At 37.7% G+C, this 26,714-nt stretch overlaps 1 protein-coding gene across 1 annotated transcript in view; it reads right to left on the bottom strand.

Moving 5' to 3' along the window:
* Nucleotides 1–26,714, bottom strand: part of Erp44 (endoplasmic reticulum protein 44) — a 97,428-nt gene that overhangs the window by 47,328 nt on the left and 23,386 nt on the right. The window contains exons 2-4 of the mRNA XM_036178599.1: nucleotides 17,044–17,116; nucleotides 15,412–15,451; nucleotides 10,875–10,990 (exon numbers count right to left, since the gene is read on the bottom strand). Of these exons, the coding sequence (XP_036034492.1) occupies nucleotides 10,875–10,990; nucleotides 15,412–15,451; nucleotides 17,044–17,116 (229 nt within the window). The remainder of the gene's footprint in view (nucleotides 1–10,874; nucleotides 10,991–15,411; nucleotides 15,452–17,043; nucleotides 17,117–26,714) is intronic.

The following is a 26,714-nucleotide window of genomic DNA, read 5'->3' on the forward strand; positions in this document are numbered from 1 at the left end:
ATCATTAAACAAATGTTGCAGAGCATAAACAAAAGTAACACACTTTGAAATAATATTCCACAACAGCCGTGATTTCACTTTCCTTTTTATTTCCCCATTCCTCTTATAGTCCATCCATTCTCTACAATGAGTACAGCAAATGGAGAGTTTTAAGAGCTAGAGGTGAAGTACAAGCTTTCCTTGGGAGTTCAATAAAATTGAAATAGTTGGAGAGCTTACTGCTGAAAATGCAGCTTCATCTACTATACTTCTCAGCTGTATGATTAGGAGACCAGAGGGGCAATGAACAAGGCTACATGCAGCCTTGAAACAGAAGTGCTGGCCAGGTGGAGCTGACTTCTTCCCTCCTCTACTTCCCAGGTTCTTAGCACTAAAGCGAACCTTTCCTATAACAGCCTTACTAAGATGGGCACATAAAGTGAGGGAAAGGCAGAGAGAGTGCCTGACATGCAGCAGGTGGGAGAGGAGACAAAAGGAAACATAGGCAGCAAACCAAGTAAGCAGCTCCTAGAAATATGCACTGAGATGAATTGTCCAGAAAACCCACAAAAAGGCACTAAGAGATTTCCCAACCTGTTTTAAGGAACGAGTAGGGGCAGTGCCTTCCAAAGGGACTCAAAGGGGCTTTTTTAAAGTACTCATTCGATGCTTTATTTTTTTAAGTGCCATTACATTTTTATATTGCTGTATAATCTCACCTCATCATCAATTTTTAAAGTGGACTGATGAAAAAATTGTAACACAGCATTTGCAAAACATTCTCCAAATTGGACTATGCAAGATTCTGGCTCAGAGAGCTCTTCCCTTTACATGTTCCTGTCACACTACAGTGAGATCTTTCCCCCACACACCTGTCACAGCATAGTTCAAGCTTACAACACAAGCACTACTCTTCCTTCAGGTTTTGTATTACATCCTCAGAGAAGACATCCCTATCCCATCAAGGTAAGCTATAGTTATTAATATAATGTACTGCAGTATTTAATACCTCCTCTTCAGAGAAGTTATTACAACAAAGGATGGTGTGTTCAGCTCTATGTCCAGTTCATTGCCATATCTCTAGGACCTATCTATCATATGTCATTACAGAGAATAGGCGTAAAGTTTTTGTTGAATAAATATTACTGGCTAACTCAAGACTGCGGAGGCCATAGCTGAGGTAACTGATGGAACAACAAGCTGAAATCCACATAAGCACTCAATGAATATGCTCAGCAGTTAATTTAACTAGCAACTTTTCACATGAACTTCTCTAACATACCACTATGACTCTGGATAAAAGGTAAAGCACCTGAGTCAGAACAAAACAGACAGACTGAGGTGCCAACAGACAGGTCAGTGTAGACTGCCACAATACCTAACAGGTGACTAAGAGAATGAGATGCAGAGTCAGGATGACATCTTGATTCTTAAGCCACCTTGTATCCTTGATAGGAAACGAATCCTCTGACCCCAACAAAATTAATCCCAAAGCAACAAGTACATGCACTTGTCTGGACAGAATATGGAAAAGAAATATTAATCACAGGAAGAAAAACTGACTTTATTTGTGCAGAGCACAATCATTTACTTTTCTTTCTTTCTTTTTTTTTTTTTTTGTTTGTTTGTTTGTTTGTTTGTTTTGTTTTGTTTTTTCAAGACAGGGTTTCTCTGTGTAGCTTTGGAGCCTGTCCTGGAACTCACTCTGTAGCCCAGGCTGGCCTCAAACTCACAGAGATCCACCTGCCTCTGCCTCCCGAGTGCTGGGATTAAAGGCGTGCACCACCACCGCCCAGCAAGCACAATCATTTTCACTAGAAAGCCATACAGACTCTATATAAAACTGTTGGAATTAAAATCCACAAACATTAATTTTAATTTCTACATATTACAACGATAAACACAAATTAAAATATAAAACTAAAAGCCATTTATAACAGTTTTAAAAAGTAAGACATAGTTAAGAATACAAAGCCTAAGGATTGGGGAAACCTAGACAAACCCAAATTGAAAAATAGTCTACAAATTATGTAACCAGTACTCCTTAGAATTGCCTAGGTTCTGAAAAATAAAAATCAAAAAAGTCAGAAAAACCCAAGAGCTGACAAGTAAATGTAATAGCCTGGATGACCAAAAAAAGACACCAGTGGAAGAACTGGTCAGATATGATCAGAGTGCATGGAGGGGAGTTTCCAGGATTGTTTTCTAGTTCTGACAATATAGTAACATAAGATGTTGATGGTAGAGCAAAATGAGTAAAGGAACACACACACACACACACACACACACACACACACTCAACACAAAGATGCAATCAATCTAAAATAAAATATATTAATATAGTTTATAAGAGTATCAGAGGAATAATGTTTGTACATTGAAAATGAGAAAACACTGCTAAAATTGGAAACATCTAAAAACATGGTAAGATTAAGAATGTTTATGGATCAAAAGACTTAAGATTACTAAAATAATAATTCTCCCCAAACTAGTCCCACTGAAGTTAACTCTAATTAGAATCCCGTCTAGGAGCCTAGGAGTCATATGGAAATACAACATCACTAAAAGAGTCAAAGCCATCTGAAAAGAAAGTAGATCCTCTGTAAGTTACAAAAATCCACAAAATATGCAATGAACAGACACTAGATCAACAGTAGAAAAGAGAGCAGAAATAGAGCCATAAGTACAGGGCCAGTTCATTTCAACAATGATGTGAAGGCAATTAGTGGAAAGAGAGAGAGATTTTTCACCAACAAGTAATGAGAGATCTGTTTGACAACTAAATTCAACAAACCACCCACCTACTTTAACTCGTGTATTGTTCCACGTGTAAAAACTAACTCTAAATGAACAATAGGCATAAATGGAAACCTTCATACTATGAACTTTACTGAAGAAAACAAGGCAGGAAAATTTTGTAATACCTGGAAAAGAATAGACTTCTTAGATGCAAAATCCAAAGTACGATCCATTAAAAATCAGTAAGTAGGACTTCATCAAAATTAAGAACATGGGACCAGAAGGCTGGCTCAGTGGTTAAGAGTATTTATTCCTCTTGCAGAAGACCTGAGTTCAGTTCCCTACAGACAGCCCTAACTAAAGGAGATCTAACTCCCTCTTCTGAACTCTGCAAGGACTTATGCACACACATGCTGTGAATGAATACATACATACATACATACATACATACATACATACATATAAACATTCATGAACATAAAATAAAATGAATCTAAAAAAGGTATTCAAGACATTTAAGTTAGGTGTGGTGCCACAGTTCTACAATCCCAGCACTCTGGAGATTTAAGTAGGATGACTACAAGTTCCAGGTTAGTCTCAGCTACAATATTAAGCCTCAAGGTAGTATGGGCTACTTAGTGAGACCCTCACTCAAACAAGCAAAGAAACAAACAAACCAAAAGGCAATGGGTACAACTACAACACAACTCTTGCATCCATAGCTAGAAACAACAAGGAAGCCACATGCGATACTTCAGTAATATGGCTGCCTAAACAAGACCTCAACAATGGCAACACCAAAGACATGCTACATGGAAAGGGGAATGCTCACAGGACCCTACCCCCTTAGACAAAGAACTACAGGCAATTAATGACAGTTGAGAGAGGGAAAATTAGTCTAATTGGTTATCCAACACCAAGTGATCAACCTTGAAATCATATACATACAAGGAACACTAAACAGATTCAGCAGGTTGTATTTAAATATGTATGCATATATATAGGTAATAATAGTTAAAGAAAAGGCCATGCAGAAGGAGTGTGGTGCATGAGAGGGACTAGAGGGCAGAGAGGGAAGGGGGAATTGAAGAAATTATATTTCACTGTAAAAATGTGTACATGTGTGCGTGGGTGCAGTGCAGCAAGGTAAAGGTGGCTGCAAGAAGGCTGACAACTTGAGCTTGATCCCCAGGTCTCACAGCGCAGAAGCAGAACTGATTGCCCCAAGTTGTCTTCTGACTCCACATGCATGCAGTGGCATGTACAACAACAACAACAAACAAATGAGTAAGTGTAATACAAAATTGAAAACAACAGCAAAGGCAATCCTGATCAAAGTAGAAGTCTCCCATTGCCTTACTTCAAATGTTATCACAGGGCTAACATAAAAATGTCTAACTGAGATCATGGTACAGAATAGAGAACTTGGAAACAAATGATCACATACACCATCACCTGTGTAGAGAGCCGCGTGTAGCCGCACCCTAAAGATGGTGCTGGCTTCTACCCTCTGCCTTCCCGATGGCAAACACTCTTTATGGTAAACAGCTCCTTATTTGGCTGTGGCTGGATTCGTGTGTTGCTGGCATATGCGTGAACCTGTGGACAGTGCCCACGTGGCTGCTTGGGGTTGGCAGCCCAGCCCTACTTAGGTGCTGGGAGAGGCTTGCCCCAGCGAGAGAGACACAATGCAATTAATCAAAGGTCTGAATAAACTGTGATGAGAAGGATCCAGGTGTCGCGTCTTCCTTGCTGGTCGAGGCGGGCGCGACACACCTGTTGTTTTATAAGGATGCCACTACCATCTAAATGGGGGACAGACTCTTCAACAAATGGTTCCAAACAGCCTGGATATCTTGTATGCGCAAAAATAAAGTTAGACTCTTACCTTACTCCTTATATAAAAATTAAGTCAAAAAGTACCAAAGACCACGTAAACCCTGAGACTGGAAATCTATTAAAATATAGGAGAATTTACTGACATTGGAGTCACTATGATTTCTTATCTATGACACCTAAAACATGGGCAACAAATGTAAAAACAGATAAATTGTACTACGAGACTGAAAAAAATTATGCATTAAGACACAACCAACAAAGTAAAAAGACAACCTGCAAGATGAGAAAAATATTTGAAAGTCATATGTGTCATAAAGGACTAATATTTAGAATATATAAAAGAGCTATAACCATTCAGTAAAAGAAAGAAGACAAAAACTGATTTTAAAAAAGAAGAAAGTTTCCCCAATAACTTAACTAACAAGCATATTTAAAGACACTCAACATCATCACTAAAATTTAGGGATGCAAACCAACCATACCACCTCAAACCCATGAGACGATTGGTATTTTCAAAAAGTTAGTACACATAAAACTTGGTATATAATGTATATCGTTAGCAAGAATAATGAGAAACTGAAACACTTATGCACTACTGAATGATGGATTTAAAAAATGGGATATCTAACTGTTTCACATTCAGAGTCAACTGCAGCAAAAACACTATACAAAAATAAACTGAACTATTAAACTGAACATCGTTGAGAGCGGCATAATGAAATCTCATGTCTTACTTCCCCCTGCTGGTGTACTAGGTCTCCCTTTAGCCAGCATATCCACAATGCATACATTGCCTGGCCATTGTTCACTCAGCAGTTATCTTAGCTATCAGATCAATTATAGTACCATACTGCTTATGTTCAAGTCCTTTTTCATTAGTAATGATTACATGCTAAGCAGTGATTCTAGCAATTTGAATAAGCCAACAAAAACAAAGTATTTCCTTTAAGTTTTAGTACAATAAGAAATTTTGCAAAACTAGATTCATGTAACTTTTTGTTTGTTTGTTTGTTTTTTTTCTGAGACAGGGTTTCTCTGTGTAGCTTTGCGACTTTCCTGGAACTCGCTTTGTAGACCAGGCTGGTCTTGAACTCACAGAGATCCACCTGCCTCTGCCTCCCGAGTGCTGGGATTAAAGACATGTGCAACCAATGCCCTCATATAACTTTTATTGTTTATATATGTGTGTGTGTGGTGTGTGTGTGTGTGTGTGTGTGTGTGTGTGTGTGTGTGTGTGTGTTGTATACATATAATAAACACAATAAAAACAGAACATTACCAAACTCCTTTTATGAGGCTACAATTACTCTGATTCCCAAGCCACACAAAGATGCAACAAACAAAGAGAATTATAGACCAATCTCCCTCATGAACATTGATGCAAAAATACTCAACAAAATATTAGCAAACCAAATACAAGAACACATCAAAAAAATTATCCACCATGATCAAGTAGGCTTCATCCCATAGATGCAAGGATGGTTCTACATACAAAAGTCTGTCAACGTAATACACCATATAAACAAAATGAAAGAAAAAAAAACACACATGATCATTTCATTAGATGCTGAAAAAGCCTATGACAAAACCCAATACTCCTTCATGATAAAGATCTTGGAGAAAGAAGGAATACAAGGAACATACATAAACATTATAAAGGTAATTTACAGCAACCCAACAGCCAACATCAAATTAAAAGGAGAGAAACTCAAAGTGATTCCACTAAAATCAGGAACAAGTCAAGGCTGTCCGCTCTCCCAATATTTATTCAATATAGTACCCAAAGTTCTAGCTAGAGCAATAAGACAACACAAGGAGATCAAGGGGATGCAAATTAGAAAGGAAGAAGTCAAATTTTCACTATTTGCAGATGATATGATAGTATACATAAGTGACCCCAGAAATATTACCAGGGAACTCCTACAGCAGATAAATACCTTCATTAATGTGGCAAGATACCAGATTAACTCATGAAATCAGTAGCTCTCCTATACACAATGATAAACAGGCTGAGAAAGAAATCAGAGAAACATCACTCTTTATAATAGCCACAAATAATATAAAATACCTTGGGGTAACTCTAACTAAGCAAGTGAAAGACCTGTATGACAAGAACTTAAACTCCCTGAAGAAAGAAATTGAAAAAGATATCAAAAAAATGTAAAGACTCCCATGCTCATGGATACATAGGATTAACAGTAAAAATGGCAATCTTACCAAAAGCAATCTACATATTCAATGCAATCACCATCAAAATACCAACACAATTCTTCACAGACCTGGAAAGAACAATACTCAACTTCATTTGGAAAAACAGAAAACCCAGGATAGCTAAAAGAATCCTGTATAACAAAGCCACCTCTGGAGGCATCACCATCCCTGAGATCAAGCTCTACTATAGAGCTATAGTAATAAACACAGCCTGGTATTGGCATAAAAACCAACATGTGGACCAATGGAATCGAATTGAAGACCCTGACATTAATCCACACACACCTATGAACACCTGATTTTTGACAAAGAAGCCAAAACTGTACAATGAAGGGAAAAACGCATCTTCAACAAATGATGCTGGCATAACTGGATGTCAACATGTAGATGGCTAAAAATAGATCCATATCTGTCACTGTGAACAAAACTTAAGTACAAGTGGATCAAAGACCTCAATATAAAACTAGTTACACTGAATCTGACAGAAGAGAAAGTAGGAAGTAATCTTGAATGCATTGGCACAGGAGACCACTTCCTAAATATAAAACCAGTAGCACAGACACTGGGAACAAAAATTAATAAATAGGACCTCCTGAAACTGAGAAGCTTCTGTAAGGTAAAGTACACAGTAAATAAGACAAAACGACAGCCTACAGAACAGGAAAAGATTTTCACCAACCCCACATCTGACAGAGGGCTGATCTCCAAAATATATAAAGAACTTATGAAACTAGACATCAAAATAACGAACAATTCAATTAAAAAATGGGCTATAGAGCTAAACAGATAATTCTCAAAGGAAGAATCTCAAATGACCAAAAGACATTTAAGGAATTGCTCAACATCCTTAGTCATCAGGGAGATACAAATCAATACAACTATGAGATACCATTTTACACTTGTCAGAATGGCTAAGATCAAAAGCAATGTAGACAGCTTATGTTGGAGAGGATATGGAACAAGGGGAACACTCCTCCACTGTTGGTGGGAGTGCAAACTTGTACAGCCACTCTGGAAATCAGTATGGTGGTTTCTCAGAAAACTGGGAATCAATCTTCCTCAAGACCCAGCTATACCACTCTTGGGCAAATACCCAAGGAATGCTCAATTATACCACAGAGACACATGCTCAACTATGTTCACAGCATCATTATTCGTAATAGCCAGAACCTAGAAACAACCTAGATGCCCCTTAACTGAGGAACGGATTAAGAAAATGATATATATATATATATATATATATATGGTATATATATACACAATGGAGTACTATTCAGCAGAGAAAAACAATGACATCATGAGGTTTGCAGGCAAATGAATGGAAATAGAAAATATCATCCTGAGTGAGGTAACCCAGACTCAGAAGGACAAACATGGTATGTACCCACTCATAAGTGAATACTAGAAGTAAAGCAAAGGATAACCAGACAATAACTCACAACTCCAGAGAAGCTAGCTAACAAGGAAGACCCAAAGAGGGATGCATGGATCACCCTGGGAAGGGGAAATAGATGAGATCTCCATGAGTGAACTGGGGGTGAGGGGTGGGCAATGGAGGTTAGGAGATAGGGGATGAAAACATAAGGGAATGGGATGGTTGAGCTGGAACAGGGATGGAGTGGGAAAGCAATGAGAGTGACACCATGATAGAGGGAGATATCATGGGGATAGAGAGAAACCCGGTGCTGGGGAAGTTGCCAGGAATCCCCCAGGATGACCCCAGCTTGGACTACTAGAAATAGTGGAGAGGGTGCCTGAACTGAACTAGCTTGCCCTAGTGAACAGATCAGTGAACACCCTAACTATTATCACAGAACTTTTCTCCAGTGATTGATGGAGGCAGATGCAGAGATCCATAGCCAAACACCAAGCAGAGGTCCAGGAGTCTAGTAGGAGAGAGAGAGGAGGGATTCTATAAGCAAGTACATCAGGATCATGATGGGGAAACCTGCAGAGATGACCAAACCTAACTAGTGGGAACTCATGAAAGTTGGATCAATGAATGTGGAGCCTGCATGGGACTGAACTAGGCCCTCTGCATGGTCAGACAACTGTGTAGCCTGATCTGCTTGGGGGGCCCCTGGCGGTAGAACCAGAATCCATACCTGGTATACAAGCAGGCTTTTTGGAGCCCACTACCTATGATGGGACACCTAGTGCAGCCTTGATGCAGGGGGAAGGACTTGGACTTGCCTCTACTGGATGTGCCTCCCCATGGGAGTCCTTGCCTTCTTGTGGGGGAGTAGGGAGAGGGTTGTGAGGGGAGGGAGACTGGGGGGACGGGAGGAGGGAAGAGGGGGATCTTTGATTGGTGTGTAAAATGAATGAAAAAATTTCTTAATAAAAAAAGAAATAATTTTGTAAGTTAAATAAAAAAAGAAAACTTATAATAATGAGATTTATTTATTGTGTGAATTAATCTGCTTAAAAGATAATGCAAATGATGCACATAGGTGGTTTAACTAATTCTCTCCCCTATGACTGCAAGCATGAAAGCATAGTGGTTCAAATTTAGTGCCAGTAGGGACTCAGAAACTCATATTTGCATTGTAACATCTAATTAAATACAAAAAGAATAGAAAGATCTGAATACTGAGGCCACACAAAGCATGCCAAGCTCTCTATCAGTGAAAGGGCAGGAGGCAAGTACTCCAGAAAGCAGTGTGCAGACATCATGTATGCTTGTATCTACAGTTTTTTATTGCCCTCTTTATTCAATCCAGCTGTGAGTCCTAACAAACAGAAATATGGAGTATGGCTTATAATAGTTTGAGTAATACGCTGTTAGAAAATGCTTTCTACCTGGCAGTGATCAGTGCTAGCAAATCCTCAAAATGCTCCCTGAATGAAACAGGAAAGAACAAAACTGCTCTCTGTGGCCATTGGTCAGATCAGTTTTCTAATTCCGGCTTAATGTACACTAAGCTTTGCAACATTGGTTAAGCCACTTAATTTCTGTTTCTTTACCTGGAAAAAATGGAGAGAGACAGAAAAAGAGAGAAAGAGGGAGAGAGGGAGGAAGGGAAATAGAAAGGAAGGGAGGAAGGAGAGAGAGAGGCAAAGAGGTACACACAGCTGCCTAGGAGCAGAATACCTGCAACTAGTAGATCAAGTATAAAGGACAGGAAATTTGTAGAATAGGAGAACACTTTGTATACAACAACTTACCAAGAACTCAATGCAAACAAGCTTTTAATGAGTTGTCTTCTAGAAACTGTCAAATGCATGACATATAGAGATTAGTTAAGTTGTTAAATCTCTACAACTGGGAGTATCAAGAAAAAGAAAACAGGAAAGTGCTGACTTGAAGAACTCCCAGTGCAGCTGATGAAACAGCTAAGACCTCAGCACAAGACCCACCAAGTTCAACTGATTGGGTGCTCCCAGAGGGAGGCTGGGGTACAGTAAGCAGGGTACTTGGGAGGAAGTACTAACTGCTAGCTCACTTGTTCCACTTAGAAAACACTGCTATTTACATTAAAAACCACAGAGACTTTACAGAGTACATTCCACAGAGACAAATAAAATGCAGGAAAACAGATTATCAGAGAGACTAAATGAAGTTTTTGTAACAGTCCATTAATTATCATAGTAACTGTAGCTAATTACACTTTAAACACAAAGCCAGTCTTAGCAGAATCCTTAAAATAAACAGAAACATAAAAATCTGATACTGTCTTATTTAAAATGAGTATATATTTTTACATAATTTTAGTCTTATTTAAATTGACTATTATGATATCTTTCCATGCTTCTAAGAGTAATAAAAATCTCAATTTGTCTTCTAAAACTATAGTTCAATTATATTTATTGATTTTAGTGTTTGCTTTGGTAGAAAATGTAGTTAGCTGCTACCTATATACTTGACCTGCTACATTTTAATTAAAAAATAAAAAAACAAAAACATAAATATCTTTTACATAGACATAATGGAGTTTTGTTAAAAAGACATAAAAGATGAAATATTAGCAATGTATTCTAGGTTCCAGACCCTTTAAGATTTCGTCTTCACTTGAAGCAGGGCATCTGAAAAGGGGGCAGGAAGGGTGCGTGTGCAGAGTAGGGAACACAACAGTTTCTTCCAGACTTCCTACTTAGTTACTTACAGTGCTGATCACAATCAACTCTGGCAAACACTACTTGATTTTTATCTGGATATTCTTCCTTAATGACATCAGATGCTTCCTCAAAAATTGGATGCAACATCTGGCTGAAACGACACCTACACACAGACAAGCACACCAATTAGCAGGGAAATGCAGAAGGCACAGGATCTTACTTCAGTTATCATTCATTGATGTTTAGTATATGTACAATAAAAAAACTTGTGAGACAATCACACATTCAATTTAACCATGCTTATGATGTTTGTCAATAAATGAGAGGAAACCAACTTGCATTTAAAGATCGTTCTCTCTAATGCAATATTGCATAAACTATCCAGTTGATTTGTTGCTCTGCCTTATGATTAACTGCCAGTGTTATGGTGCATGTAGCTATGGATCTCTCACAGAGGCCATGACATAAGCCTGCGCATACCCTCTAACCTACATTGTTTGGGTTTGTAATTGTTAAGATCTGAGTGCTTACAGAAGAAATTTGCTTTCTCTGAACAATGAATGTATTTCCATATTATTGCACAAACTCTTAGTTTATTGCAAATGCTAGATCAATCCACCTGGCTACTCCATCAATCTCAGACACAAGTTAATACACTAAATAAAACAGTTCTTTTAAAAGAATATATGGCATATAATGAGTATTTTTCCCTTCAAAATATATATGCACATTGATATAAGCCTTTATCTCTGCAAACATATAAACCTACTATGTCCAGCACCAAAAGTTCTAATTCCTAAGGACTTCCTGACCATTTCCCCCTCTCCCACCTATTTAAAAGTGGAGCACAATATCCACAATAATACTGTTGCTTCTAATCCTAGTTGCCCCTCATTTGGCCAACAGCTTCAGAAATATATATTATGGGTGATTAAAGGGACCTAAGGGTGGTGGGGGGAAGGGAGAAAAATAGTATACACATCATACAACCAGCTGGGGAAAATGGACATTTCAGGGGAAAAGGTATTGAGGATATGGAAAAGTACTATAATTGCTACTATTGTTTTTAGAGCCCTTATGCACTAAAATATTTTCTTGAAGAAACCCATAAATTCGAATCCATGTGATTTTACATTTATTAGCAATAATCCAGTGAAGAATACGCTAAAGGATGCAGAATTACACCTCCTCCCTAGATCTTCTTGTTCCTCTCTCTAGCCTACTCACCTGACTTCCTAAGGAGATGTCCTAGAATATATCAAGGAGACACAATCTGTATCTTCAGACTCCTGCTTTCAAGTGGTTCTTTCCTCTTTAGCATCTTAAGTCTCCCGTCTGGGATAGGTAGGGTCTGTGGACATCATGGACCATGTCTTATTTGACTACATATTCTAATAAGCGGTTCAATAGATTCTGTTAAAGGAGCAAGCTGATAAATTCAAGAACTAGAGCAGCTGGAACACAAGGTCTGCGAGGACTTAAAAAAATTCTAGAAATAGACTAGGCAGAGGGCAGGGGAAGGTAGAGACAGGGTTTGTTTTCTGGTTCTGAGATCTTTAGCTGGGGCCTAGTCAAGAACAGATGGAAGGCTTCTGGCTTCAGAGCAAAGAAGTCTCATATCAAGGACTCCTCTCTGGGCTGTCCAGTTAAGTTTTTAAGCAGATTCATGTTAAAAACAGTATCCATTGGAATACTAAAAGTTTAAAAGGGAAGGTGAAATTACATTCAATTCTAGCCGGGCAGCAGTGGTGCACGCCTTTAATCTTAATCTCAGCACTTGGAAGGCAGAGGCAGGCAGATCTCTGTGGATTTGAGGCCAGCCTGGTCTACAGAGCGAGATCCAGAACAGGCACCAAAACTACAGTGAAACCCTGTCTTGAAAAAAAAACAAAACTAAACAAAAACAGCTGCACAGTTAAAGTCCAGTATTACTGTACATTCGTATGCATGTAAACGCTACATTTACACAGGTAACACCACAAAAGCAACAGAACCACTAACAGATTCTTATGGTCTTCGGAACCCAGTCTTCAAAGGCTTAAATAATCCTTACCAAATCAACCACAGAGGTAACAGTCTTGTAGAGACACTTTGGGGGATATTTACTATTACGATCTAATAGGAGAGAAATAAGCTTTAGATTTAGACATAGCTGACTTTAAATCCCTGATCCACCACTTTATTAGCCAGATGGCTACAGCTAAAGTTTCTTCTGGCTACAGACGGCCTTTCTGAACTTCAACTTCCTCAATCTAAAATGGAAATTACAGTGTCTACCTGTGGGACAATCCTGAGCCTTAGAACAATATATGTAGAGCTTGCCACATTCACAGCATTACTAAGTACCTATTGTGATTTATTACTCTCTGAGGTATTATAGTACTTCTGGGCAGCTACATAAGAGAACTAAATTCCAGAGAAAATAGTCTAGCCTTTGAAAACACAGGAAAGCTATCAGCAAATTACTCAAGTTTTCTTAGTTGAAAAAAAGAGCACCAATTCACCATTAATAGAAAAAGACATTTTCTAGGTAATGTGTTTTCTCAAATAACCACTACCAGTCCACATTTCCAAATCAGATTTTGCATGTCTTAGTCTGCTTTCTCATAATAGCCAGAATTCCTCAGTCCAGAGCACTGCATTCTAGTTTGTCCTGTGCTACAATCTGATCAGGTCACAGGAAAAGTACTTTGCTCCTCTGGATCTGAGTTTCCTTACCTGTAAAGTAAATTGGACTAGATGGTCCCTACCAAACTTTATGACTAACATTAATCCTAATTTGCCTTTAGAAATGCTATCTCCATTACACATTTACATACATATACATGGTATTTTCCTATGACGCTTCAACTTTTTATTAAAGTTTTTAAAATACCTGTATCATGCATCAACACACTGATTTAAGAGACACTGTTATGTACTTATGAGTCATGTATTTTGCAAAATGCTTCAGGATGACATTTTAAAGTACAGTTATGGTAACTATCTCCACAAAGCAAAGATGGCATTTTGGAATCACTAACCAGATTGTAGCATGTGTACAGCTACAGCTGGTAGGACTGGAGCTGTGAGAAATGCAGATGCTCCTTAACTTACAAAAGAGCTAAGTCTGAGGAATCTAACATGAACTGAAAATATCTTAAGGCAAAAGTGTATTAACTATGCCTACCCTTCAAACAGCACAGCTCAGAAACAGCACAGTGCAGAGTATCAATTTTTCACCCTCACGATCACCTGTCTGGCTGGGAACTAGACATTGCCACCACAGCCCACCATAGAGGGAATATATACTGCTTGTCACTAGCCCAGACAGGTAACAATTTAAAGTCCAGTTTCTAGTGAATGCATACCATTTTTTACACGATAGTAAAATTTAAAAGCCATATGCTAAATTATTGCAAACTGAACACTGTTCAAGGCTTCCTAGTCTGACTTGACAGAAGAGTAGGAGCACTGATACATGAAGATGACCCAAAGCAAGTGGTACTGCAGTCTAATGTTAAAGATGATTAACAAAGAAGTATGTGAGAACGAGAAGTGAGCCAGGCTGGGAAGACACAGGAGAATGGTCTAAGAGTACATATTTCCACAGAAACTGAAAGAAGTTTGGTGTGACGAGCAGAACATGGGAGTAGAAAGAAGCAAGAGATGCAAGCGAGCAAATCACGAGGGGCCTTCTAGGTCAAGGCAAGAGGTTTAAATCTTAACCCAAAGATTTGGAAAGTTTAAGATAAGAGTGTAAACTCAGATCATTTGCACTGTAGGGAAGAAATCAGCCTTATATTACAGAGACTATTGTGGAAATACATAATATAAAGACATAAATACATAATAGATAAACTCTGACTTACACTGCAGAGAATATTGTGGACATATAACACTAGAGGCACAGAAAACAAAGGAGAAGACTGTCACAGGGAACTAAGGAAACTGCAGGACCAAAGCTAGCCCAAAGCAGGGTGGTGGCAGCTGGCAGGCAATAAGTCTTTTAGGGAATGGTTAAAAACAATATTGCCAGTGTTTCAAACCACTCTTCAATTAATTCTCCCTCATTCCTGTCTCCATCAAACATTCTTTAGCATACTTAAACATCATGTTCTAGATTCTGGGAATACTAATAAGTCTGTTTGGTAGGGCACAAACAAATTTAAAAACAAAAACTAAGTTGAGCATCTCTAATTTGAAAGTCTGAAATTGCAAATGATAAACAGATTCAGATTTTGGAATACTTCAGACTTTAGAGTCACTCAACTGCTAAAAGTCAATGTACATATTCAAAAAAACCCAAATCACTTCTGAGCAAAAGCACTTCAGAAAAGGGATAATCAACCTGAAGTGAAAAGAAGAAAATGGTCCCAATATCATATAAACACAGAAGACAGGATCTGATCCAGAGCAAGAACTACAGGCCTCCTGGGAAAAAGTATGTATCAACATGTTTTTTAAACTTGCCACACCTAAATCCTGACTTCCAACCTATGTCCTTTTCTCATGGACAGGGAAAAATAGAAAAGAAAGAAAGGGTAGAAGAAAAGAGAGGTGGGTAAGAAAACCAAACCCAAAACTAAAAACAAGACTACTTACCAATCAGCATAAAAATTTACTAAAGCAACATCAGCATTATCTGAAATTCAAAAACAAAACCAAAGTTATTTGAGTCTATGCAACATATTTAAATATATAATTTTCATCATGATCTTTTCCTATTTATAAAGGGCCAATTAAAGATCCACAATTAGAATAACCTCTCACCCAGAAGGCCATACACACAGCAAGGTTGGCTTATATATAATTTAATACTTTCTCTCCACCCTCCATTGATAGAAATACTTTCACTGTGTCTCAAATAAGTATAAGGCAAAAAAGAAAACAAATCCTGCTTGGGCATGTCAACTTCTAAGCAATCCATTCTCATAAAGTTGGATGGTCTAAAGCTTAAAAATCCACTTTCAAATATTTTATACACATAGTAACTGGGAACCAGCTCTGCAAGTAGAATCATCTTTAGCTGAAGAAGTCTGAGCAGTTAACTATTTCTCACTCTCAGAAATCTACCCTGAAGCATTATAAAATCCGCTTTTCCCAGTTCCTACCCACATAATACTCTATCACACAAAAATCTCACTATTGTTTGCCTCTTAGGATGTAAAGATTCAGGGAAGACACAGTACTGCTTCTTTCGATTAAACCTCACTCAGAGAAACTTAAAATTCTTCCAGCACTCACGAAACTAATGCACAAAGATGTTCCAGAATTTGGAAGGTAAGAGGGAGGAGAATAGCACACGCTTCAAGTTCCTTCCTTTACCCCACACATTTTTGGTCCATTTGCCTGTTCACGCAAGCTGTGATTCACAAAATGGTTTCTGGACCAGAAGCTCCATCACCCAGGAACTTACAGAAATGCAAATTAGGTGCAGTCCAGCAGCTTCTGCCAGGAACATAGGAGTTGGCCAAACACCACAGATATTAATAAGCCCTCTGTGCCTTTCTGATACCTGGTATATAGATATTGCTCCAGAGAGCTCAAGAGGTAGAAATAGATTCTTTTGACATTTAAAGTTCCATGAACATAAAACAACATATGGCACTTAATTAATGCCTTTTAATTCCTCTTTATCTCTAGTACTTTCGGTTTTGGTCATATGCAAATCAGTGACATGGTGCTTTTTTGTTCATTTTTTTAAAGAAGAATTTTTGGACACTGCACATATTTTTAAATCTCATGTACTGTAATCACCCAACATATCAACCATGCATTAACCTTTCTTTCAGTATCTGCAAAAATCTGAATATCTTAAGTTAATTCTATCTAAAATCACACTGTCAGCAAACAATACATTCAATACAACAATTACTGAACTTAACTAGATCAATGTTATCAAAGAGATTGGAGAATAGGTCATTTAATTTAAAGGGGTATCTTAATATTTAGTAGTGTATAGCGGAAACTGCAGGGCCCTAGCAGATCACCTAATGTATTGTCAGGAATAGTATCTACACCAGGACAAATAAAAAAGTTACAAGTCTTATAACACAAAAAAAGAAGGCACACATTTAAAGAAATTTTACTAATAATCAAAACCTAAAGTGTTTTTATAAACTCAGTGAAAAAGTCAGACCGCCAGCTTGTTAACTACTGTAGATAACTAAAATTTTATTTATAAACTATTTATAGAGAAGAAAACATACTTTAAAAAAAAATCAAGGTACTTACTTAAAATTTCATCTATATTCTCTGAATCAAGACTTGTTATTTCAGCTGTTATAGGTGCAAAAATTGAAGTTACCTGAAAATTTTAAAATGTAAAATTAACATTTCCATTAAAAGTAAAGTAGTCTGAAACAAATTAATAAAGTTGGCTCTACTTGTTTTTAGAAAATCATTTACCAATTGATTTTAATCATTATTAGCTATCCTAACTTCAGCCTAGAAATTGATCAAAGAATTCCTACATTTCCAAATAGTTTGTAAATAACTAAGACAATTATGAATTTATACAGCCATTTCGTTAAAGCAAGCTTGGTTTTTGTTTGTTTGGTTGTTTTTTGTTGTTGTTGTTGTTGTTTGCCAGAGCTGAGTACCGAACCCAGGGCCTTGCGCTTGCTAGGCAAGTGCTCTACCACTGAGCTAAATCCCCAACCCCTACACAGCCATTTTGAAAGTATTGTTATAAGACTAGGTTCACTGATTGAGGTCATCATGCAGCTAAGACAGACACTGGGGAAGACAGGAGGAAGGCTGACTGACTATAGAGCCTCGAGCTGTCTTCACCTTCTGTGATAAGCATGTGTTGGGTGTCAGCTATTAGGAGAAAAAGAATGTTTTCACTTTCACTCCAATGTGGAAATCCAAGTTCTAGCTTGTCAAGAGACTCTAGCCGATCTAACACCTGCAATGCAGAGAAACGATTAAATTTTAAACCAAAGTAGCCAAGTTTCACTTATTTTAGAAAGAATTGTTTATTCTCAGGTTCCATCTCTAATTCAGTGTATCTGTTGCTCAGGGCATCTTTTGTTCAAAGCAGAATTTATACATGAAAATTCATTCATTGAATCACTGCTTCAGAGTGAGTGAAAACTGATGTCAGCTGCCAGTCAAGTAACTGCCACATACGCCACTGGATGCTACTTCATGGACACAGTTCTCACGAGGTAACAATTCAAACTCTAGTAATTCACCAGTACCTCAATAGTATACAGACAGGCATGCTGATGCTACCATGTAAATACCTCAAGTCATTCTTTACAACACTACTATAGGTTTATACTCTTTCATCTTAAAACAAGACTAATGCTCTCACCAAGCTTTCCTCCAGTTACCATTATGTTTTATAGCCAATAACTTGACTACAGCTGACAGCAATGGATAAACCATACTCTCTCAAAAGCAAGCTTAAGTGATTGCAAATATCTAACTAATTTGATTTTAGAAATGTTTTCACAATTTTTCAGTGCCTCAAAGTTAGTTGGGAAGAATAGATTTCCTTCCTGTGACCACCTATTACTGATGTAACTCAAGGTGTGCTATGTTCTATCTTGGCATTTGAGAAAACAGATGTAGAAAGTCTCTCTGGCCTTTTTCCTTAAAAAAAAAAATTCTCTGACCTTCTAAAGTAGTCTGTATGACTCACTTTAGCTAGAGCAGTGGTTCTCAACTTGTGGGTTGTGACCCCTTTGGGGGCTGCGTATCAGATATCCTGCATATCAGATATTTATAATTCATAACAGTAGCAAAATTAAAGTTATGAAGTAGCAACAAAATAATTTTATGGTTGGGGGGGTCACCACAGCATGAGGAACTATACTAAGTGGTCACAGCATCAGGAAGGTTGAGGATCACTGAGCTAGAGTCTCTTCTTAGGCCTGGTGGAAAAAGATCCCCATTTCTGAAAATGGAGACGCCAAGAAATCTGAACTCATGCCTTGTTGGGTTCCCCTTGGTATATACCCATTTGTTTCTACAGGACTCTTCAAAGTGAGAATAACATGTTTCCCTGCTTCTTTCTTTAGACTGTGTATTAAATAAGCCTATCTCATTTGTCTTTTGTTACAGAGGTCTCAAACTTAGAAATTTCCTATACACAGACACCAAGAATCTTCCCACATACATTTATGACCAATCTAAAATAACTATGGAACTCAATTATATTAGGACAGTAAGATTTACAGTTCTGTGTTGGAGGAAAAAAAAAAACTATAGAAACAACAAAAAAAAATCACCGAGCAATAAAGCTGATAACTATCAAAGTCAAGTCATTAAATAACAGAATTTACCAAATATCTATTAGGTAACAAGGGCACAAATGTCTACAGGATGACAAAATCTGCCTTATAAGTTCTCAAACTAGGAGCAAAAAGAATGGCAAAATGTGTTAAATGCTAAGATTAAAAGATAAAATCTGTGAGGAGTTGGGGGAGGGAAAACATGATTAGAATATATTGTATGAAAAAATTTTATTTTCAATAAAAAAAAATCAACTTTTAAAAAAGAAGATATGATCTCTGGCTGCATAATCCAAGGAAGCCTATTTTTCAAGAGTTACCAATTACATATCACCTATTAAAACATACACTTTCACAATGGGCCTTGTGGCACATGCCTTTAATCTCAGCACTTGGGAGTCACAGGCAGATGACTAGAAGGAACTCTTTGTTCCAGGTCAGCCATGGCTACAGAGTAAGTCCCTATCTCAAAAAGAAAAAAAAAAATGTTTACAGAAAGTATAACACTTAAATTCTAAATGTAATTTTTTTTTATTTATTATGTATACAGTGTTCTGCCTGCACATATCCCTGCAGGCCAGAAGAGGGCACCAGATCTCATTACAGATGGATGTGAGCCACCATGTGGTTGCTGGGAATTGAACTCAGGACCTCTGGAAGAGCAGTCGGGTGCTCTTAACCTCTGAGCCATCTCTCCTGCCCCATAATTGTTTTTTATTTTGAAATAGTTACATGACATTTATATAATAGGTAATAAGGAAAATAAGGTAATAACTGACTTGTCTGTCATCTTAAAAACACTGTACTGGGACATATGCAGTTGCAGGGACTGGCATAGCTAGCAGCTGGGTTTGTTAAAGAACTCACAGCAAGAACTGCCTCTGATCCAATGGTCTCTCTTCCCTCGAGGGAAAAAAGGGGGTTCCTATTAGTATTAGCATTTTTATTAATGTGCAATATAAAAAATTTATTTGAATGCTACCAAGCTCCACCAGACACATTCATTCTCCACACACACACACATCAGACATAAATAAACTCTCTTAAGAGACCCCAGATTAAGCCCCATTGTCTTGGAGCTTTATATAGTTAATACCAACCCTTTCCCTCTATAGGCAGGTTTTTTAGGTTTTGTTTTGGTTTGGGTTGGGTTTTTTTTTTGGGGGGGGGGGTTGTTGTTGTTGCTGTTGTTGTTGTTTTGGTTTTTCGAAACAGGGTTTCTCTGTGTAACAGTCCTGGCTGTCCTGGAACTCACTTTGTAAACCAGGCTGGCCTTGAACTCAGAGATCTGTCTACAGGCAGTTTTTTAGGCAAAAAGTTATACAAAATCACTGTAGCAAACCCTTAGGAACTGAAAGGAACCATACAATGCTCTTTACTAATCCTAAATCACGATGCATTACCTCCTCATCTAACATGCTAAGACAAGACCGTGTAAGAGTGGATAGAGGAGGATGTGATGGCTAGGGGAATCACTAGCCTCAGTATGTACTAGCAACACTAAGCTCTGCTCAAAAGAATAAAATCATCAACTCATAAATGCTGTATGACCTTTTCAAAGGTCACTCACAAATAGTCCAGATCCTTTAAGTTATAAATTCAGAAATGCAAAAAGGTGACAGTCCCTGCAATCCCTAAAATACATCTCACTGTTCTCCTGCCTCCACACTGTTCATGTTATGCATGATCACTGGTGGAGCAGCTAGAAAAGGCTATCTAGTTGTCAGTATCAAGTCAAAAGCTACCTTTCTACAAAGACTTCCTTCATGGTCCCAGACAACAGTGATTCATTTCTCTTGTGTGAACTCCTAGAGCACTGTCGACAGAACATCAACATATTATTCTCAGATGAGAAACGGGAGAAAGAGGTAAAGGGGAACAGCTAACAAATATTTTTAGCAAGTTTGATAAGAAAAGGTTGAAACAAGGAATGTGACAATTTGGACTTAAGTATTTGATAGAGAAAACACGATACTTGGTACAAGACCTAGAACAAATATGGGAAGCGATCTGCCCTGCCCGTCACAGGAGCTCCTTTGCCCCTCTGCTCAGCAGCTGCCCTGAAGCCCAGTAAGAACTTCTTTCAGTTCTCTTTACATGCTTTGGCATGGTTCTAGATATTCCAACACACAGACCATCCACTAAGACTTATCATACAGCATGGTGACTAGAGTTAATAAGCAATTAGACCACAAATGCTCACATCACAAAAAAAGAAATAGTAAGACAATGGATATGAAAATTAGTTTGACTTAATAATTTCATAATGTATACATACATCAAAATATTACAATGTAAACTGTAAATACATACAATCTTTATTTGCTGGTTATACCTTAGTGAAGCTTAGGGAAAAATCAACAGACTCATCAGTAAATCATTACCAAAAAGAGAACAGCTATATCACACTAGTCAGTAGAAACCCAACATCTATACTGTACCATCTTTCAGGTAAGAAAAAATGAAATGGCAGTTTTAAGACTCTAGCCTACTTACATTCATAGATGTGTTTTCTAGGCTTTAAGTGGTTCACCAGAACATCTTATAATCAGTGTGAGTTTATAAAACAAGAAGCATTTCTGATGCATTTATTTATTTAAAGCCCAATATCTTAAAACCTCACTGTTCAGTACGGCACTTGACCCTGCAGCATTGGGATTACCTGAGAATTTGTGAGGTTCCAGTCCAGGCCTAATGAATACAAACTTTCATTTTAATACGACTTCCAGATTCTTATGCATGCTAAAGTTTATGATGTACTGTTTTACAGAACAAAGCTTTTTACTCTAGTGACAAGCATATACATTCATTTAAAACTCTGTACAAAGTTTATGGTCCTCAAATATGAACACAATCTACAAGTTTGTGATAATTCTGTAGTGACATGTAGATTGCTTGACTTCAGAAATATGGAAAATCTGTAATTTTATTAGAAATTTACATGTTATTTTTGTAAAGTATATTGCCTTCTCCTTAAAAATAATTCGAAAGGATATTTCTGCATCAAATTACTGGCATTAATAGCTTGAACAGAGAATGGTTTCTCCCTGTGGCATTGCTGCTGTCAATGGGCATTTGACCATCAAGCATGCTGTGGCAATGGCTTAGTGTACTTTTGCTAGCTTTCAGTTGCTTGCCTTTTTGTATAAGGTTCTCAAAATCCTTTATAAAGCGCTTGCTATGTCTCCCCTAAAGCAAGAAATAAGTGATGTATCAAGCCATAGCTCTCTTGTATTTCTAATCCATATTGACAGTCAGCCTACTACCTGAAGTCCCAGTGTCATTGAAGCCAGGCTGCTTCTGGTCTCTGGAGGCTACTTCTCTGACTACGATGTCAGCATACTCTTACTCTCAGTTTTGCATTAAGCTGGTGGACAACAAAAGCATAAAAGGTTTGCAGTTGGCTGTAAGGAGCTAGATGTTGAAAGGCCCCTGGAGAAAAGAAGCTGGGGCGGACAGGAACTAAGGGCCTTGAAGTTGGCTATCAATCAAGACACATCTCATACTGTTAGTTTTCTCAAGAGCAATAGAATGAACTAGAAGTTCAAAGAAAAAGGAAAAACAGGACAAACTAAGACTGGGAAGCTATTTTTAACCCATAGCTTGCCCAGTAGTATAGCCTTCTTGTAAGAAACCTATATGGCACCATCAGGAGCAATCTGCATTTATGAACAAGCATCAGAACAATAAAAAGCATTCTCCATTAACTGAAAACTCATGCAGATATTAGGAAAGATGAGGTTTTCTTAACCTATCCCCTTCTCCACACCCAAATTCAGATATAAGTAACATAATCCCCAATCTCAAACTAAGCCAGTTAAAATAGCCACAGGCAAACACAAAATAAATGTTGCTACAATTCAGACATTTTGCTATTGTTTGATCATACATAATTTCCAAAACTGATGTCATATGCTGTCTGTCTTCACTGTATGTATCTAAAAATGGGATGAACTAAATTAACTGGAAAACACAGTGTAGTTCTCTCAATTTCAGAGGGAATGTTCTTAGTATAAAATTACTTTCATGGCTGGAGATGAGAGTCTTAATGTGTGGAAAGAATTATTTTCTGAAAAAAAAAATCACATTTTATTCTTCTAGAACCCAAACTTAGAGCAACTAACAGAGAAATTCAGAGAAAAGTCAAGGTCACAACTGCATTCTTTTCCTGCATACACCCTGGAACCTGGAGATGAGGGGTGGTGGTAGTGAGGAGACAATGTTCAGTGTATAGTGGTGTCCCAATTAGAATACAGCACTGTTCCTTCAAGTTATATGCTAGAAAAATATTTGCAAATATGTGCCAAGAAAAAATTCCAACAATGTATTTTTTTTCCCAACATGCCTGATAAAAGAAAGTTCCCTTAAAAGAGTGTTACAGTTTGGATTTAAAATGCTCCCCAAAGGCCATGAAGGTTTGCTTGCCAGACTGTGGCTCCACTGGGAGGGTGGAAGCACTTTACATGAAGTCATGATGGAAAGAAGTTAGGTCAAGGAGGCAGTACGGTATTGGCCCTGTCCCATGCCTTTTGTTTCTAGGTGGCCATGATGAGCTCATCAACATACTGTACATCAAGACCTGAAGGCAAGACAGCCAACCAACTATGGACCAATCCAGAATCAGTCTTTCTGCCACCACGCTTCAGCAAGCTGGGAGTCAGTTGAACAGAGCAACTGAATGTTACTCCTGAACCTCACCACTAAAAGTCAGACAAGTCAGTATTATGCTTCCTCAGAAGGTACAATGGGAAACAGAATCAACTGGGAAGTGATTAATAACAGAAAGGTAGTCTTTGAGTCTAGCTATCCAGGTCCACTGGTGTACAGGAAATTCTGAATATAGGGAAACATGTAAAATGACACCATGAAAAATGAGCAAGTAGGTAGTACTAGAAAATGGAATTTTATATGGAAAAAAAAAATTGGCAGGCTAACTTCATTTGGGCTCCCCATAGGAAATGGATCCTGAAACGGAGAACAATATCTGAAAGATGAAGAAGGGTTGGAGAAGCAGTACCAGGAAGGGAAGATAGCCAACATTTTATAGTGGGTGAGATAGAATGCATCAACGTTTTTGAATACTAGACTTTGAAAATACCTATTTTTACTTAGCTTTTTAAAAAAAAATTCAAGGTTTATACTAAATAGACCTTGTTTTCCCCTAAATTTTATATAACAAATCCTTTAATCCTACTTGCCAGCTTTTACTGCTAGTGCATACATTTCTACACTGCAAAATGTGGGAAAAAATATCTCCAACACATGCCAAAGAATGCCTTTATTTCACCATTAAACATATATTTTGGAGTGTGTAGCCTTTACTTAAGTGTCTGGCTACTTGTTTTCTACACCCAGTTCTAGAATAATTCTTGGATTTTCTAGTTTCTTATTCCTAAGCAGAGTACTGTGTTCTAGGGTAAAAACATGTTCATTACCAAATCCCATGACTCGATTCCCACAGACCTACAGTATTAATTCACTACTTTAAAAGTCTGTGTTTTCATAACCAAACGGTAAATTTTACCCTGTAAAGCTGCACTCTTGGCTTTCCAAGACGCCCTCTTCTTTCACTCTGCACTCTATCTTGTTAAGGAAGAGGGGGGCCTAGGTTTTTATTGCTCATATTTACTTTTTACTTCCAATATTTTGAGATCACATTCTTTTTACAGGTATGTATGTTTTCAGAAAAGTTATACTTTGGGCTTTAACATAAAAAGTTGTAATAGGTCAGTTAAATTTGTTATGGTCACTGACACAGTTACGTATGCTTAGTTTTACTTCTGCCATCTTTCTTTAACTTTTATGGTTTTTAAAAAAAATGACTTTCTAATGCAAACTAGGTTTTTGTTTTAGAAAAGTAGTTTGATACATGGGAACTTACTTTTCGTAGAGTAGTGATCATGTTAACTAAATCTTCTGTTCTTCCATGTATGTTGTTCTGCATACTGCTTTCATATTCATCCTTAGCAAAAAGGTGCACTATGTAGCTTCATCCACTTCATACACGTCATACATTTCTAAGAAAGTTTACTGGAGAATGAAGTCTAGAGGCCATTATATTTGGGCCCCAACTAACTGTCTTCATTTTCCAATGATGCTGTACTTGAACTTCACAGCCAAGCTTTGCCACTCACTTCAGCACAGAAACTACTGTGTCCACTTAGCCTACACAGTGATCGACTCCGGTGCTGATGACAATCTCCCTAGGTAAGTAGCAAACTCGTTGAGAGGTAGAATGTGGATATCCAGTAAGCCCTGCCTGTCTCAATGCTTCTATGCCTTCAGGTTCTCTTTCATGCAAGGCCATGAACTTGAGTTAAGGGTAGGTAGATATATTCTTAGTAAGCTGCCCACGACAGGCTTGTGATTAACAAAACAGAAAGGTATGTTCAGTTGTACGAAGACAAAACTTTACAAAGTCAGGACTGAGTTTTCCTATGAGCTCTCTGACACAGCAGAGGGCAAATGGTGGTAGAAGAGGAAAAAGAATACTCCCAACACTGCTATGCCCTTGAAATTTGAGTTTCAAATAATTAATATTGACCTACAGAGGCTGGTGGGAACTGAGGAGCTGATAAGAGATATAAAAGGAGGTTAAGCAGCAAGATAATTTATAACTAAGTAACCTTTGGAGCCCATGATTCTGTTTCAGTGCCGTCTTTACATCCCATGACACAGAGAACTATAAATGACAAAATACATCTTTGTGACTTTTATATTGATTACTTGATCTCTGCGAGAGTTCCATTTAGAAACTGTCTAGCCCACAAAGACTATCTAAAACTGTTGTTTCAGTGTCTAAAAACAAAATGGCCATTGAAACTGCTGCAGTAATTTCATTCACTGGTAAATAGGAGAATAATGCTCATCTTTACAATAAACAGTGAGACTTGCCTTTCTCTCCTTGTAAAAATAAAATGTATTGGTAGGTACAGCCTTTTTAAAGATTTATTCTCTTAATCTAGCTATAAATTGAGTCATTACTTTTTACATGCTAGTTTCTTCAATGAAGCTAAGTTCTCTTCTTGTATAGTTTTAGACGAGCTCTCCAGCATTGTCGTCTTTTCATTTGACTTCCAGTGCCCACCACAATCTTCAGAAAGCACCTTCTTTTCTGGCCACAGTATCGTTGATGACCTTTTCCACTTTAAGTAAGACTAATTTTTTATTCTCATAGAATTGTAGAATGCTTAGCAATGAAAAGTTAATGTAGTTCAATCAAATTAATCTTTTAGCAAATATGGTGATGTCTCTACTGTATGCCAAGTACCATGCTTAGTACAAAGTAAACAAATGCTAAAATGGAATACAATTTAAACCTGTCAAAGGAAAAGGTGGGATGAGCTTTTCATTACTTTACAGTAGTCTTAGGATTTGCAGGTGCAAGGTCATTATCACATGAAAAGACCATAATGATTTAGGATTTCTTGTTAAGTAGTACATGAGCTGTATCAAATAAATTCATAAATTTACCGAGGTTTTAAACATGAACTAATGCAACTTTGTCTCTATATTAGTTTTCTAGGACTGCCATGACAAATTAACAAACACACAGAGACTTAAAACAAACTTACTATTTTATAATTCTAGATGCCAGAAATCTGAGATCAAGGCACTGGCAAGGCCACTGTTCTCCCATAGCTCTTGGAGATGAACCATCGT

The sequence above is a fragment of the Onychomys torridus genome, chromosome 2 (assembly GCF_903995425.1).
Source record: "Onychomys torridus chromosome 2, mOncTor1.1, whole genome shotgun sequence".
Lineage (NCBI taxonomy): Eukaryota > Metazoa > Chordata > Mammalia > Rodentia > Cricetidae > Onychomys > Onychomys torridus.